General features: G+C 44.2%; 1 protein-coding gene across 1 annotated transcript; it reads left to right on the plus strand.

Moving 5' to 3' along the window:
• The first annotated feature begins 6,497 nt into the window (after nt 1-6,497).
• On the plus strand, nt 6,498-10,321 carry mafba (MAF bZIP transcription factor Ba). The gene has a single exon (XM_070968614.1). It carries the CDS (start codon nt 6,958-6,960, stop codon nt 8,185-8,187), a length of 1,230 nt encoding a protein of 409 aa, XP_070824715.1. The 5' UTR covers nt 6,498-6,957; the 3' UTR covers nt 8,188-10,321.
• Nucleotides 10,322-12,146: the final 1,825 nt, after the last annotated feature.

Consider the following 12,146-nt stretch of genomic DNA (forward strand, 5'->3'; position numbering starts at 1 on the left):
CTGAAAGAGACAACTGAATAACATATTTAGCAGCTGCAATGTTTCATAACATTTGTAATACTGAGACACTTATTATATAAATATGGGGCTGCCATCAGTGGCAGTCACACTTGTATGGATAATGACCTCACAAAGTGAAGACACAGAATGGTCAACATTGATTGGGGTAACAGCAGAAAGGGAGGAGGGGAGGAGTCAACCAGAGAGTGAAAAGCGAGAAATCGGGAGGTAGAGTAGTAGAAGAAATAGGTTGAAGAAAATAAGAGGATAGAATAAGTGGAGAAAAGAGGGAAGGGGGCAAAGAGAGAGAAAGAGAGAAGGACCCTGCGTATGAGACCCAAATGGCTGCTAAAAATCATTAATCTTGTGGGGATCTGTGTCAGCGAACGGCGGCAACACAAAGAGCTCTCGGAGTAGCACGGAGAGCAGCTCAGTGACCCGAACCCAATTGGCTGAGAAAGGCCCACCAGGCTTTAATAGACTTTTGCTGATCCGACACTTGTTTGCTAGGAGCCACAAAGAGGCGATTGCAGGGGCTGACAGGGGCTTGCAGGCCCAGGGGCTCCCCTCCTGGCCCATGATAAATGACCCAGGGTGGGCAGGGCCAGCTAGGGCCAGGGCCAGAGGAGAGGGGTGAGAGAGCCAAGAGGCAAGGAGGTCACCCAGCAAGAGAGGGTGGACAGAGGAGGAGAGAGGAAGAAAAAAAAAAAAAAAAAGAGGGTTATGGAAGAGAGGAGAGGAGATATGTTTGATAAAAGTCTTCTGATGCATGGTGAAAGACAACAGGTCCAGAGATGATGGCATGCAGGGACAGTGCTGGGTAGGGCCATCCCAATCATCCTGAGTGGAAGAAAACACTAGGAGAGGAGAGGAGAGGAGAGGAGAGGAGAGGAGAGGAGAGGAGAGGAGAGGAGAGGAGAAGAGAGGAGAGGAGAGGAGAGGAGTTTGAGGCAGAGACAACGTCTGGAGAAAAAAAATGCTGCTTCGGCTCTAAAGTCCGAAAAAACACCCGCTGCAGCACCCACCCACCTCCAGATCAATCATGCCCACACACTCATACGCTGGCATAAAACTGACCCGGGGTCAGCAAGCAAGGGGTGCTCGCTGGTGAAGAGTTCAGCAACACATCTTAAACAATCATGAACATAAATACATTACACACTTTACAGGAAAATAAAAAGTCCTCTGAGATATTACACAGAGCCATTCAAGGCTTATTAAAACCCCTTTCTTCACTCCTGGATAAATAACACACTGGTGCTGTATTTAGTGTAGATGACGCATATTTTCCATATGAACTGGAAATTTAATGTAAGACACAGATACGATCTGACGGCTCCATGTGCATATACTCAGAGAAGGCCATGAACAACAAAGGATGCTCCTCAACACTGACATGGTAAAGTCAGAGTTTCAGAGTAGACCGATTATGAGCAAAGCAAAAAGCAAGAAAAGACAATTTTACACATAAAGTGTGTGTCAATTATTTTTTTGCAAGAAACAGGTGCTCCTCATGAGCAGAACTGATCACTATTATGTATTCAGTACATCATGAGAACTGACTTACTCGTTTGTTTCTTTGGAATTACAGTGGCCTGTTACTGGCTCAGAAAACACAGATGTAAATTGCGGTTATGAGCAGAGAATATGGGCTTTAATTATGTTATGCCTGCACTCTGATATTTGGTTCTTGTGGTGTCGCCTGCATTCTGTGGTGGCACAGGCCCAGTTTATGATAGGACCCAATGTTATGCATGAGCCGCAGCAAAGAGCCAACTGGAAGCAAGCCAAACTATTGTACATAGCATTGCAATTTACATTAATGAAATGACCACAGCAAAAGGCAGATTTATTGTTCTTTTTCTTCTGGGATTAAGCCAGTACAGTGCGCACTGACATTTATTTGTTGTTATATTTACAACATGTCAATCAGAGACATCTAATCTCAGAAAAGGCCTACAATTATACCATGCCCCCCCATCATATTTCATACCCTCTGTGCCTCCGTGTTTTGTTTTGGGGTTTTTTTTTGTTGTTGTTTTTTTTAAATGACTAAATACCTGAAGTTCTGAATTTGGAGCTGTCTGCGTGAGGTTAGTGGCCAAAAAAAAAAACAAAAAAAAACGACTGCATGTCACTAATGATACACATCAAACTATTAGCAATGAGTGAATGCGCCACCAGAGGCGCCCTGTCACAAGAAATACGCTCTAATTTTCCCTGCAAACACAACTGCCTCCTCATCGGGTAGATGGTGAGAGTGGAGCTGCTGCGATAACACTGAAGACTCGTGGCTGTCAAATGTGGGCCTGTGCACGAGGAAGACGGCATGCACAGGAAACTTTTTTTTTAAGATAAACAATTTATGTTCACTGTTAAATCGATACTTTTTCATATTAATGAGATTGCCAGAATTTGCACTTATTTCACCTCTTGCTGTTTCCAGGAAAAAAAACAAACCTCCTCGGTCAATTATCCCTGATGGGGATGTTAGCGTTCTCCAGAGGCTGGCCTCTGCCTGTTTACCCAGACGACACGTCTTAATAATACATGTTTTCACAGAGATAATCGACCAGTCTGAAGTAAACAAGAATGCCTGAGTAACTTCACGTTGTAAACGCAAGATGTAAAATTAGTGGTGCACCGTGAGCCTCTGTGCGTGCACAAACTTTGGAATTTTTAGAAGCAAAGGCAGACAGCCTCAAGTTTGCTCACTCATGTCTTACTGGCATTATTATTATTTTATACCAAATCGCAGAGTAAATTAATGAAAACACCTGTTTGCACACTGTGATGCACGGTGGGGACATGGGCCATACACTTGTGGCGATACAATGCATTTATAAAAAGTTATAGCTAAATTTTCAGTACATAATTGAACGTGAATTCACGACTGGACGTTACTAATTCCTACAGTTTCATTCTGTAAAACCACATAAAGACCACATCCAACATATGGCAGCTGTATGTCGCGGTGAGAGAAACGGCTGAAAGTTGAAATTTACATTTGCTTTTATGAGTTCCCCAAATGAGCACTCACTTTATAACACTTTAAAATCAGCAGTCACTGTATAACGAAAGCGGTTGCGGGTAAAACTTTTGGACGTTGCAGCGAGGCTGCACGAGCTCTGCGCGTCTCTTTTCTCCCTCCTGCCTCAAAGCTCGTCAAAGCAGCACTTCCGAAAGCACCGACCCTCCATCTCCATCCCTCACTCCCCCTGTCAGGGGCCTTCCACGACGGCTACCTTCCGTTTTGTTCTGTAACACTTCCAGGGATGGTCGAGGGGACCATAAGAGTTAATCATTACGCACGCTAAACGGCCAAAAGATGACTAAATAAACCAGGTGTTTACCTCAGAGTGAGACAGAGTCTGACTGTAAAAGAGGAAAAAGTATTCCTTATTGCCACTGCATCCTCCCATACAGACGAAGTTTGAGTCCACCCAGATCCAAGCGGTCTTGGCAATGCAACCCGGCCGGACAGCAGGTGCACATGCATGGATGGGTCCTGGAGCAGAATAGAAATCCATATTTGAGAGGGGAATCGTGTCTCATCCTACAGACGCACCACGGGCCTCCCGTACGAAGCCAGCAGGCCTGTTGCAGGTGTGAGATGTGAGCTGTGGGAAGCTCTGCAGCCACTGCAGCCTCCATGCCTCAACTGTTAAATGTAACATTTTAAAGGTGATTTTATTTCTGTTATTCATTCCTAAAATCCGTAGGATGGGACTCTCATTAGGGGCGAATAAGCAAGCATCAACACTTTTTTTCGCTGTCCATAAGCACACGGATCACTTAATAGATCATTAACCACCGATATGCTGCTGACATGGACGCTTTTTTACATCTCGTCTCTCCATTACAGCCCGTTATTACCGAGGGGGGAGAGCCGGCGGCTGGCCTGCCTGGATCTATTAGACGGTGGACTCGGGCTATATTAGAGAGCATTACAACCTAATGGGGCTGCCGTCGGGTCGGCCTCGCTGGGAAGAGGTTTTAGAGCAGCTCGGCACGGCACGGCACGACTCGCTCGGGGCGCTTTTGAAGTTGGAGCTGAGAACTGAGAAGCTCGCCTGCTTCCCAGGTTCAGGGAATAAAAATAGGAAGACATTACCTTGAACGCTATCTGCACCTTTTTGATTGTGCACGAGGAAAAAAAAAAAATAGGCTTGAGTTTGCATTTGAGCGTATCAGTATGGGGTCACATGCAGGCGCTCTGAGGCTGAAAAAGGAAAAGGAAAGGAGAAGAGTATCTAAAAAGGCGAAGATGTTAGACATATTCAGGATAAATGATCATTCTCTTGATAAAAGCTAAAAATCACACGAGGAATAAATGCAGTGCAGGGTCGCCTTAAAGTGCACTTTAATTAGCCTTGAATCAAAATAACCAATAATTTTGGTCCAAAATACTGATGCAGGCGCACAGACTACAGATAATAATAATAATAATAATAATAATAATAATAATAATAATAATAATAATAATAACAGTAATAATAATAATAAACAACTGTGACAAAGATGTAAGTGATTATCTGGTCTCTGCCTCTTTCTCACTAATGCTTCATGAAAATGTTTATGTCCTCTTTAAAATGTTTTATTTTATGATTTCATGTATTTTTATCTTCTTTTTTTTTTAACCTTCTTGCAATTCAGGTCAGAATTTTAGCTACGTGCACGCCAATAAAAATATAAATCCTGAAGTTATCCAAACTATAACTTGAAATGCGTTTTAAAAAATCCAAACGATGATGATTTATGGCACGTTGGGCTCAGAGTTCATCACGGTTGCACAACTCAAGCTGATTAAGAATTTAAAGCAAACAAATAAGCCCTTCGTTTATCGGATCTCGTCTTTGGCAGCCTCCTCTTACATCCAGCCTGATCAATACGCTCTGGTCGCGGCTGTACTCAACCGTGGATATGAGGTGGAAACGAAATGATAATCCAATCGATCCTTCAAATTGACTCATTTACAAGCGGCTTCTTTTCGCAGGGAAGCGAGACATTTGCTCACACTACTTCTCTTTTTTTGGACAGGCAATTAAAACACAGATCAAATCAACGATACGCGCGCACATCCTGCAGGATCTGATCTTATGTTGGCCAAACTACCTGTTAGACAGTGTCAGCGAGCTGATTAAAGATGTGACACCGAGTGCTTACGAGGCTCAAATGACTGAGATTAATTGTTGTCAGTCATAATTGCAGGATGTGACCTTTAAAACGAGCAATTAGCGCGGAGATAAAATTCCAAGCGCAAAATAACACGAAATCCATACGAGCAGCATCTCACCGGCTTCATCGGTGCACGTGTTGTCCACGCAGGGGCAGCCTTGAGCCTGTTTTCTGCTGAATCCCCTGTTGTGATGCTGCCCGGTGTACAACAAACTGTCCGAGCCAAGAGGAGCCTGATGTGGGAATCTGGGAGTAATAACAGGCTCGGAACAAAGTCAACTTTATTCTACCAAGAGAAAACACACTTAACCCATAATGATTATAACACAGGGTTGTTATATACATGCAGGAGTGCTGTGGTCATAGCATGGCAAAATCATTTGAAAAAAAATCTATGGAATCACAGACATATAAGTTATGTCAAGAACTGGGTAGGATTTTAGTCTGAGTCTCCATTGTGGGATATAATTGGTGTAAAGCTCATCATCTGACTGTGAGCAGAGTGTGTTTGTAACTGCAATCATTACGGCGGAATAACACAATGAAGTTATGTGTCCTTGTTTGTGAGAAAGGTCAAGATTCAAGTTTTTAACCCTTTTAAAAATGGTGACCTCTCATCTCGACCTTTATCTGCCAGCAGCAGATACTGCGAGTGTTTACTTTATGTGCTTATGTGAGCGTTGCAACGTAGGTGTAAAAAAGTCAAATAATTCAATTCAATCCCTTAATATCAAGCACCCGAATGGCGAGATTAAGGGAATAATGTGCAATGTCTTATGGAGCTAAAGCATTTTTCTGTGAAAAGAAGTCAAATTGCGTTTGGAAGCAAATGGAACAGCTGATTTTTCAATGCTGCCCCTTTTCTATAAACTGAGATTTAATATTTAACATTTTGGTTTTCTCGGTGAGTGTTGTGCCATAAAAGTGCCATTAGAAGATGTTCATTTGGCCCACAGCCCTGCAGCCTATCAATCACTCACATTACTCTCATCAAAACCTGAAAGTCACAAGAGAAGACCAGAAGCGATGCACCACGCCGGAGCCGCGGATAGCGTCCGTGAAGTGAAGGCATTTCTCTCTCCCTCTCCTCCACTTTCCTCCCACCCTCTGCTTTTAGGGAAGTCGGTCAGCTGACTGTCTGTAGCTGTCAAGACTGTATTGTGCGCCCTCCTCTCCGCGGCTCTCCTCCTCCTTCTCTTCCTCTATTTCAGCGCAGAGTCCCGCTCCCATTGGAGAGCTGAGCGCCACGGATCCAGCCTTTCAGCTCGACGTCACGGTGCGCTATAAGGATAAAGCTCTGGCTGGCTCCGAGCGCAGTCTGCTGGATACCATAGAGTGGGAGAGAGTGAGAGAGGCGAGCCTTTAAATCTCTGCGGTGCAGAGCTGGAGAAGCTGCTTCTCAGCGAAAATCAGACGCCCTATTTACTCTGCTTATTTGCTCCTGTTATTTTCCTGGAGAAAAAAGGGACTTACAACCAAGAAGTTGCAACGAGGACTGGTGCCCGTCTCAGCGACCAAACGTGGTATTTCCTTTATTATTATTATTTATGCAGATCTTTTTTTTTTTCTTTTTTGTTAGTACGCTTCTACTGAAGGGACTGAGGTTTTTACTTTTGCACTGAGACGCATTGCTTTCTACCTCCTGCCTGGTCTCTCTGCCAGATTATCCCAGTAGAAGTAGGCTATATGACGCAAACCGTGTGCAGAGCATTAGTCTGAAAGTTTTCCTCCACTACTTTTTTTCTTTTTCCTTTTTTTCCATCAATCACACGGTGTTTCATGCTACAGCAAGTCAGTGCGCAGCGGTGGAGGAGCCAAAAGAACTATTGCATGAAACAAGAAGGGAGAGAAGAGACGCTGATTAATAAGTCAGTTTTTGCGACGCTCGCAAGTACCTTTGCATATCTGCAAAAGAGTCGCGACAGCAACATGAGCACAGAGCTGAGCATGGGCCCGGAGCTACCCAGCAGCCCTCTGGCTCTGGAATATGTCAATGATTTTGACCTGATGAAGTTTGACGTGAAGAAGGAAGGCCTGGCCGGGCTGGAGCGCAACGGGGTGCGCCAGTGTAACCGTCTCCAACCCCAAGGCTCTGTGTCTTCCACCCCCATCAGTACACCCTGCAGCTCGGTGCCCTCTTCACCCAGCTTCAGCCCCACAGAGCAGAAAAACCACCTAGAGGAGCTGTACTGGATGCCGAACAGCGGGTACCACCAGCAGATAGACCCGCAGACGCTAAGCCTGACCCCAGAGGACGCAGTGGAGGCCCTGATTGGCGCCACAGCTCACGGCCACCCTCCGCCTCCGCACGTCCAGCAGCAGCTGCAGCAGCAAGGCGCCTTCGAGGGCTACAGAGGCCCGCATCACCATCACAGCCACCACGGCCACGGCCAGCAGCACCATCACCCATACGCGGGGGGCATCCCGCACCACGCCGAGGAACTGTCCGGGCACCCCGCAGGTGGACACAACCACCCACACAGCCAGCACCACCATCACCACAGCCAGGACCCCGACAGCCCGTCCCCGGTCTCCCCAGAGTCCCACCAGCCGCTCCATCACCACCGCCACCATCATCACCACCACACGCACGGCCATCTGAGCCAGTCGGCGGGGCACCACGGCTCCGGGGGCGGACTCAACGTGGAGGACCGCTTCACCGACGACCAGCTGGTGTCCATGTCGGTGAGGGAGCTCAACAGACACCTACGGGGCTTCACCAAGGACGAGGTCATCCGCCTCAAGCAGAAGAGGAGGACCCTGAAGAACCGGGGCTACGCTCAGTCCTGCCGGTTCAAGCGGGTGCAGCAGAAGCACGTGCTGGAGAACGAGAAGACGCAGCTGATAAACCAGGTGGAGCAGCTGAAGGCGGAGATCAGCCGGCTGGCGAGGGAGAGGGACGCCTACAAACTGAAGTGTGAGAAACTGACGGGGTCAGGGGCCAATAACGGGTTCCGCGAGGCTGGCTCAACCAGTGACAACCCTTCATCACCAGAGTTTTTCATGTGAGTTGTCATAGCCTTTTCTTGTGAACCCCCTCACAACAAACTTTCCCCTGCACCCCCACCTTTCTTTTCTCCACAAGTGACTGACTGGCTGACGAACAAACGATAATAATCCACACTTCCCATACTGTTTATGATTATACTAATAACGGTAACAATTATATTCATATTAGAAGAATAATCCATCGAATAGTATTCTCATATATAATCATCTCTTCTCCATCCACGTGTCAACTGAGATACAAAGAGCAATGTAGAGTGTGTGATCAGTCGCAGCATCTTTGTAGATTAGTTGCTTGTAGTGAAGAGACTTTTTTTCTTCTTCAAAGAAGAGGATCGGCTGATGAACTTTTCTTTTTGTTTTTCTCTCTCTCTTTTTGAGGCTACAGCTTTTAAATAATCTGTAAGTAGTGTGGGATGGCGTCGAGGCAGTTGTCTTGTAATTTTGTTCTCCAAAACGATGACATTGTTATGAAACAACAAGCAGGCCTGGCCTCGCAGCCTGCAACACACGAGACTCACAGAAAATCTCCAAAAGCAAGACTCCAACTTTATGCAAATTTAAACTTCTGTCTACTAACCCGTCACGCGGGGGGAGGGGGGGAGGGGGGCATTTTATGCAACATCTCATTGATTTATTGCCTGCTTGGTTATATTCGAATATATATTGAAACAAAAAAAATCTGCATTAAATATTAATCCTGCATGCTGGACATGTATGGTAATAATTTCTATTTTGTACTTTCATCTTCTCGTGTATATTAAGAGCATGTTGTTGATCTGCGCTTCTCCATAGTCTTTGGGGTTAGAGAGATGCAGCGGGGACAGAACAGCAGGACTGCCGGTGCAGTATCATATGGTGCGGGTTTCTTTGGGCTTGTAAATATTATGCAACCGCAAAACTGCACAACAAGATTGAGGAGGCTGGTTTGAACTTCTTTCTTTCTTTGTGTTGTGTTTTTATTTCAGTTATTTTGTATGTGTTGTTTTTTTTTATCATTTGGGGTGTTGATTGAGAGAGGAGTGCATTTTTTCAGTTGCATTTAAATACAACAAACTTTGTGTGACAAGTGCACTTTTGGATAATGATTTAAACGTTTTCATTTTGAAATTTGTGCAGACCTCCCTCCAGGAAGACATACTATGATACCATATTGTGATATTATTCAACACAGGGCCTACGTGCAAAGTTTTAGAGGAATATTTGGACACGTGTTCCGTGAGGCTGAGGAGACCAACATGTGGCCACAATATTTCTGGTCCCAGACTGCACAGAATAGGCTACTGCGCAGCGAGGCCAGATTTCTACTGTTAAACACACTCAGTGTGGGTTAATGCTCTGTGTCATTTTAATTCAACGTGGCTTTTGTGCCACTCATTCAGGAAAGTGCTGTTCTGCCTTTCTATTAACTCTTTAACAGACCACATCAAACCCAAGCAAAAACGTATCCTCTCATTACCATGGACGGCCACCTGTAGCATATTATCACTGGGCCTGATATTAATGATTTATATTTTTTAACACTATTTCGAAAAAGGTGCAACAACATACTTGTCAGGGGTTTTATGTAGAGCTAATATTTAGATAACGCGAGCATTTTAATACAAAGTTTGACTTTTAATGCTCTATGTTTTCCTGATTTTTTTCTGCCGGTCAGTAAAAAAGGGGACTCAGGTTGTGCAAATTCTCAAAATGAAAACAATGTGTATTATGTAATACGTTTTTTTCTGTTGTATTATTATTTGATTATTCTGGTTCTGCTGGCCAGATGCATAGTTAAAGTTTTTATTTTAATGATTTAAATTAACAAACTGTCAGATCATATCGAATAAGCATGGTGCTTGCATTTGAAACTATTGTTGAAAAGTCATGCATTTAACAATCTTTGGTTTGTTACTGATTCAACTGTGTTGAAATCTAACTGAAACTGCAGCAGCGGGTTGTTGTTTTGTTTTCATCTATACCATGTACTTTGCGATGATGGGGATCAATTTTCAATCCTGTTTATATAAATAATAGTTAAAACACTTAAATTTGAACTGTTCCATTCAGGCTGGTTTCTGTTTTGTCTTATTTTTGGTTGTTTTTGGAAGAAATTGTTTCCTATTTTGCTTATTAAAGTCATTGAAATGGCAATAATTACCTCTCAGACTTTTTTTCTGCCGCCATAGTTAAAGATCTGTGATCTGACCGAGTCACATTAACAACATATTAGCAGTAATTAATAATCCCACACACACACTGCAGTGACAGGAAAGCCACAGCACTTTAGAAAAGGAAATTTTTGCCGCAACACTCAGACGAGACAGAGTGCAGAGCTTTAGGAATATTATTTTATCTTTTAACAACTTATTCATACCAACCTCTAAACTACTTGCGTTTAATTTGTCCTTGGCCTTTATTTTATTTTCAGACTTAAGACTGATGTGGAAACTTTGGACCAAAGCCCACTGGCCTACTGTGATTAGATCACCGGGTCTGGCCGTTCATGTGGCGCTGCAGGGAGACTCCTATATACATGCTGCTGGTCTCTGCTGGCATGCTGACTCCTGCAGAAACCCCGCCGTCACGAGAGCGCGCGTAAAAGGAGCTCTTTGACCTTGCAAAATACCAGAGAAGAGATGAAAACCTCCGATTTACATTAAGTGGTAAAAGAATTCGGAGTTTTCGGCGTGCTTGGCTTTGAATACACTTAAAAGCTCAATCTGACTTGTTGTTACACAATCAGAGTCTTTAGAAAGTCCGACCCCGTCGCCCGATGCGCGCAGCCAGACCCCAGCTTCAAAATAATCCCCTGTGCGCGCCTGCGGGTGTGATATTTTTATGGTTAGCATTAATGGAATTTACGATTGCCATGTGTCAACACACTTCAATATCATAGAAGACTGTATTCCCTCTAATATCTGCAGCATGCGCGGGTGCGCACAAAAAAACCCAAGTTGAGGGATTTCTATGAGGTTTGCTTTCCAAAGGCGCGTGAAACGCTATGAGTAAAAACACATTCCTGACTCCGATACACTGAAATATCAACGTACGGTATCGTTCTTCAATCTGCATGTCCGGATAGTATGATGCAGAGAGGTAGAAGGGAGTAAGTGTTGATCTGGTCCAGGTCTAGAGTTTCTGGTGTCAGAACATTATCTGCCCCGTGTCTGCACATTCTCAAGGACAAAACCGCTAGGCAGAGAATCAACCAATGAGACCCAAGGAAGGCGAGTCTAGTTTACATTCTCTCTCTCTCTGGACAGCCGCTGCAGCCTGGGGGCATGAGTGCAGCTGGGGTGAACCAGGAGAGAGAGGCCTATATTTACAGCTATGATAATATCACAAAAACAACAGTTTTTAGGTGTCTAGGGATCTTTTTCACCTCCTTCTTCACATTTTTTATAGAAGCTGCTGTGTGAGTGAGTGAGTCAGACACACAGAAGGGGGAACCGGGCTTTGTGTGTTATGCACAGTGTCATATGGTCTATTATGACTCCACAACTCAACACACATGTTGACACTGAGCCTGACTCACAGAACTGCAAGGGCAAGAGCCTGAAAGTGATCACTAGAGAAATCAAACACATAACCTTACAGCCATTTCTATTAAATGTATAAAAGCTGTCTGACAGGGAATGGTTTCACAGGAGAGGCTCAAATTCTTTTCCCGCCTCCTTTATGATAAATCTCTGAAAGAAGTCAATTAATAACGGGCCGTTTGGGAAAAAGTGAATCGTAATAATGGTAATCTGATTTCTAAATCAATACTGATCCACTGAGGGTGTGTTTGTGTAATGTTTTGTTTGAATTATGTGTGCACAATTAAACAGCGCAGAGATAACAGGCCCAAAACAACTTTTCACAGAGTCTTACCTGCAGGAACCATTTTTAATTTTGTGAAAAATAGCATGTTTTTTGTCAATAGTCAGTCATGTGTAGAAACGGATAGTGGAAAATTGTTGGAAAAAAAAAAGGAA

Source organism: Chaetodon trifascialis, chromosome 8, assembly GCF_039877785.1.
Source record: "Chaetodon trifascialis isolate fChaTrf1 chromosome 8, fChaTrf1.hap1, whole genome shotgun sequence".
Classification (NCBI taxonomy): Eukaryota; Metazoa; Chordata; class Actinopteri; order Chaetodontiformes; family Chaetodontidae; genus Chaetodon; species Chaetodon trifascialis.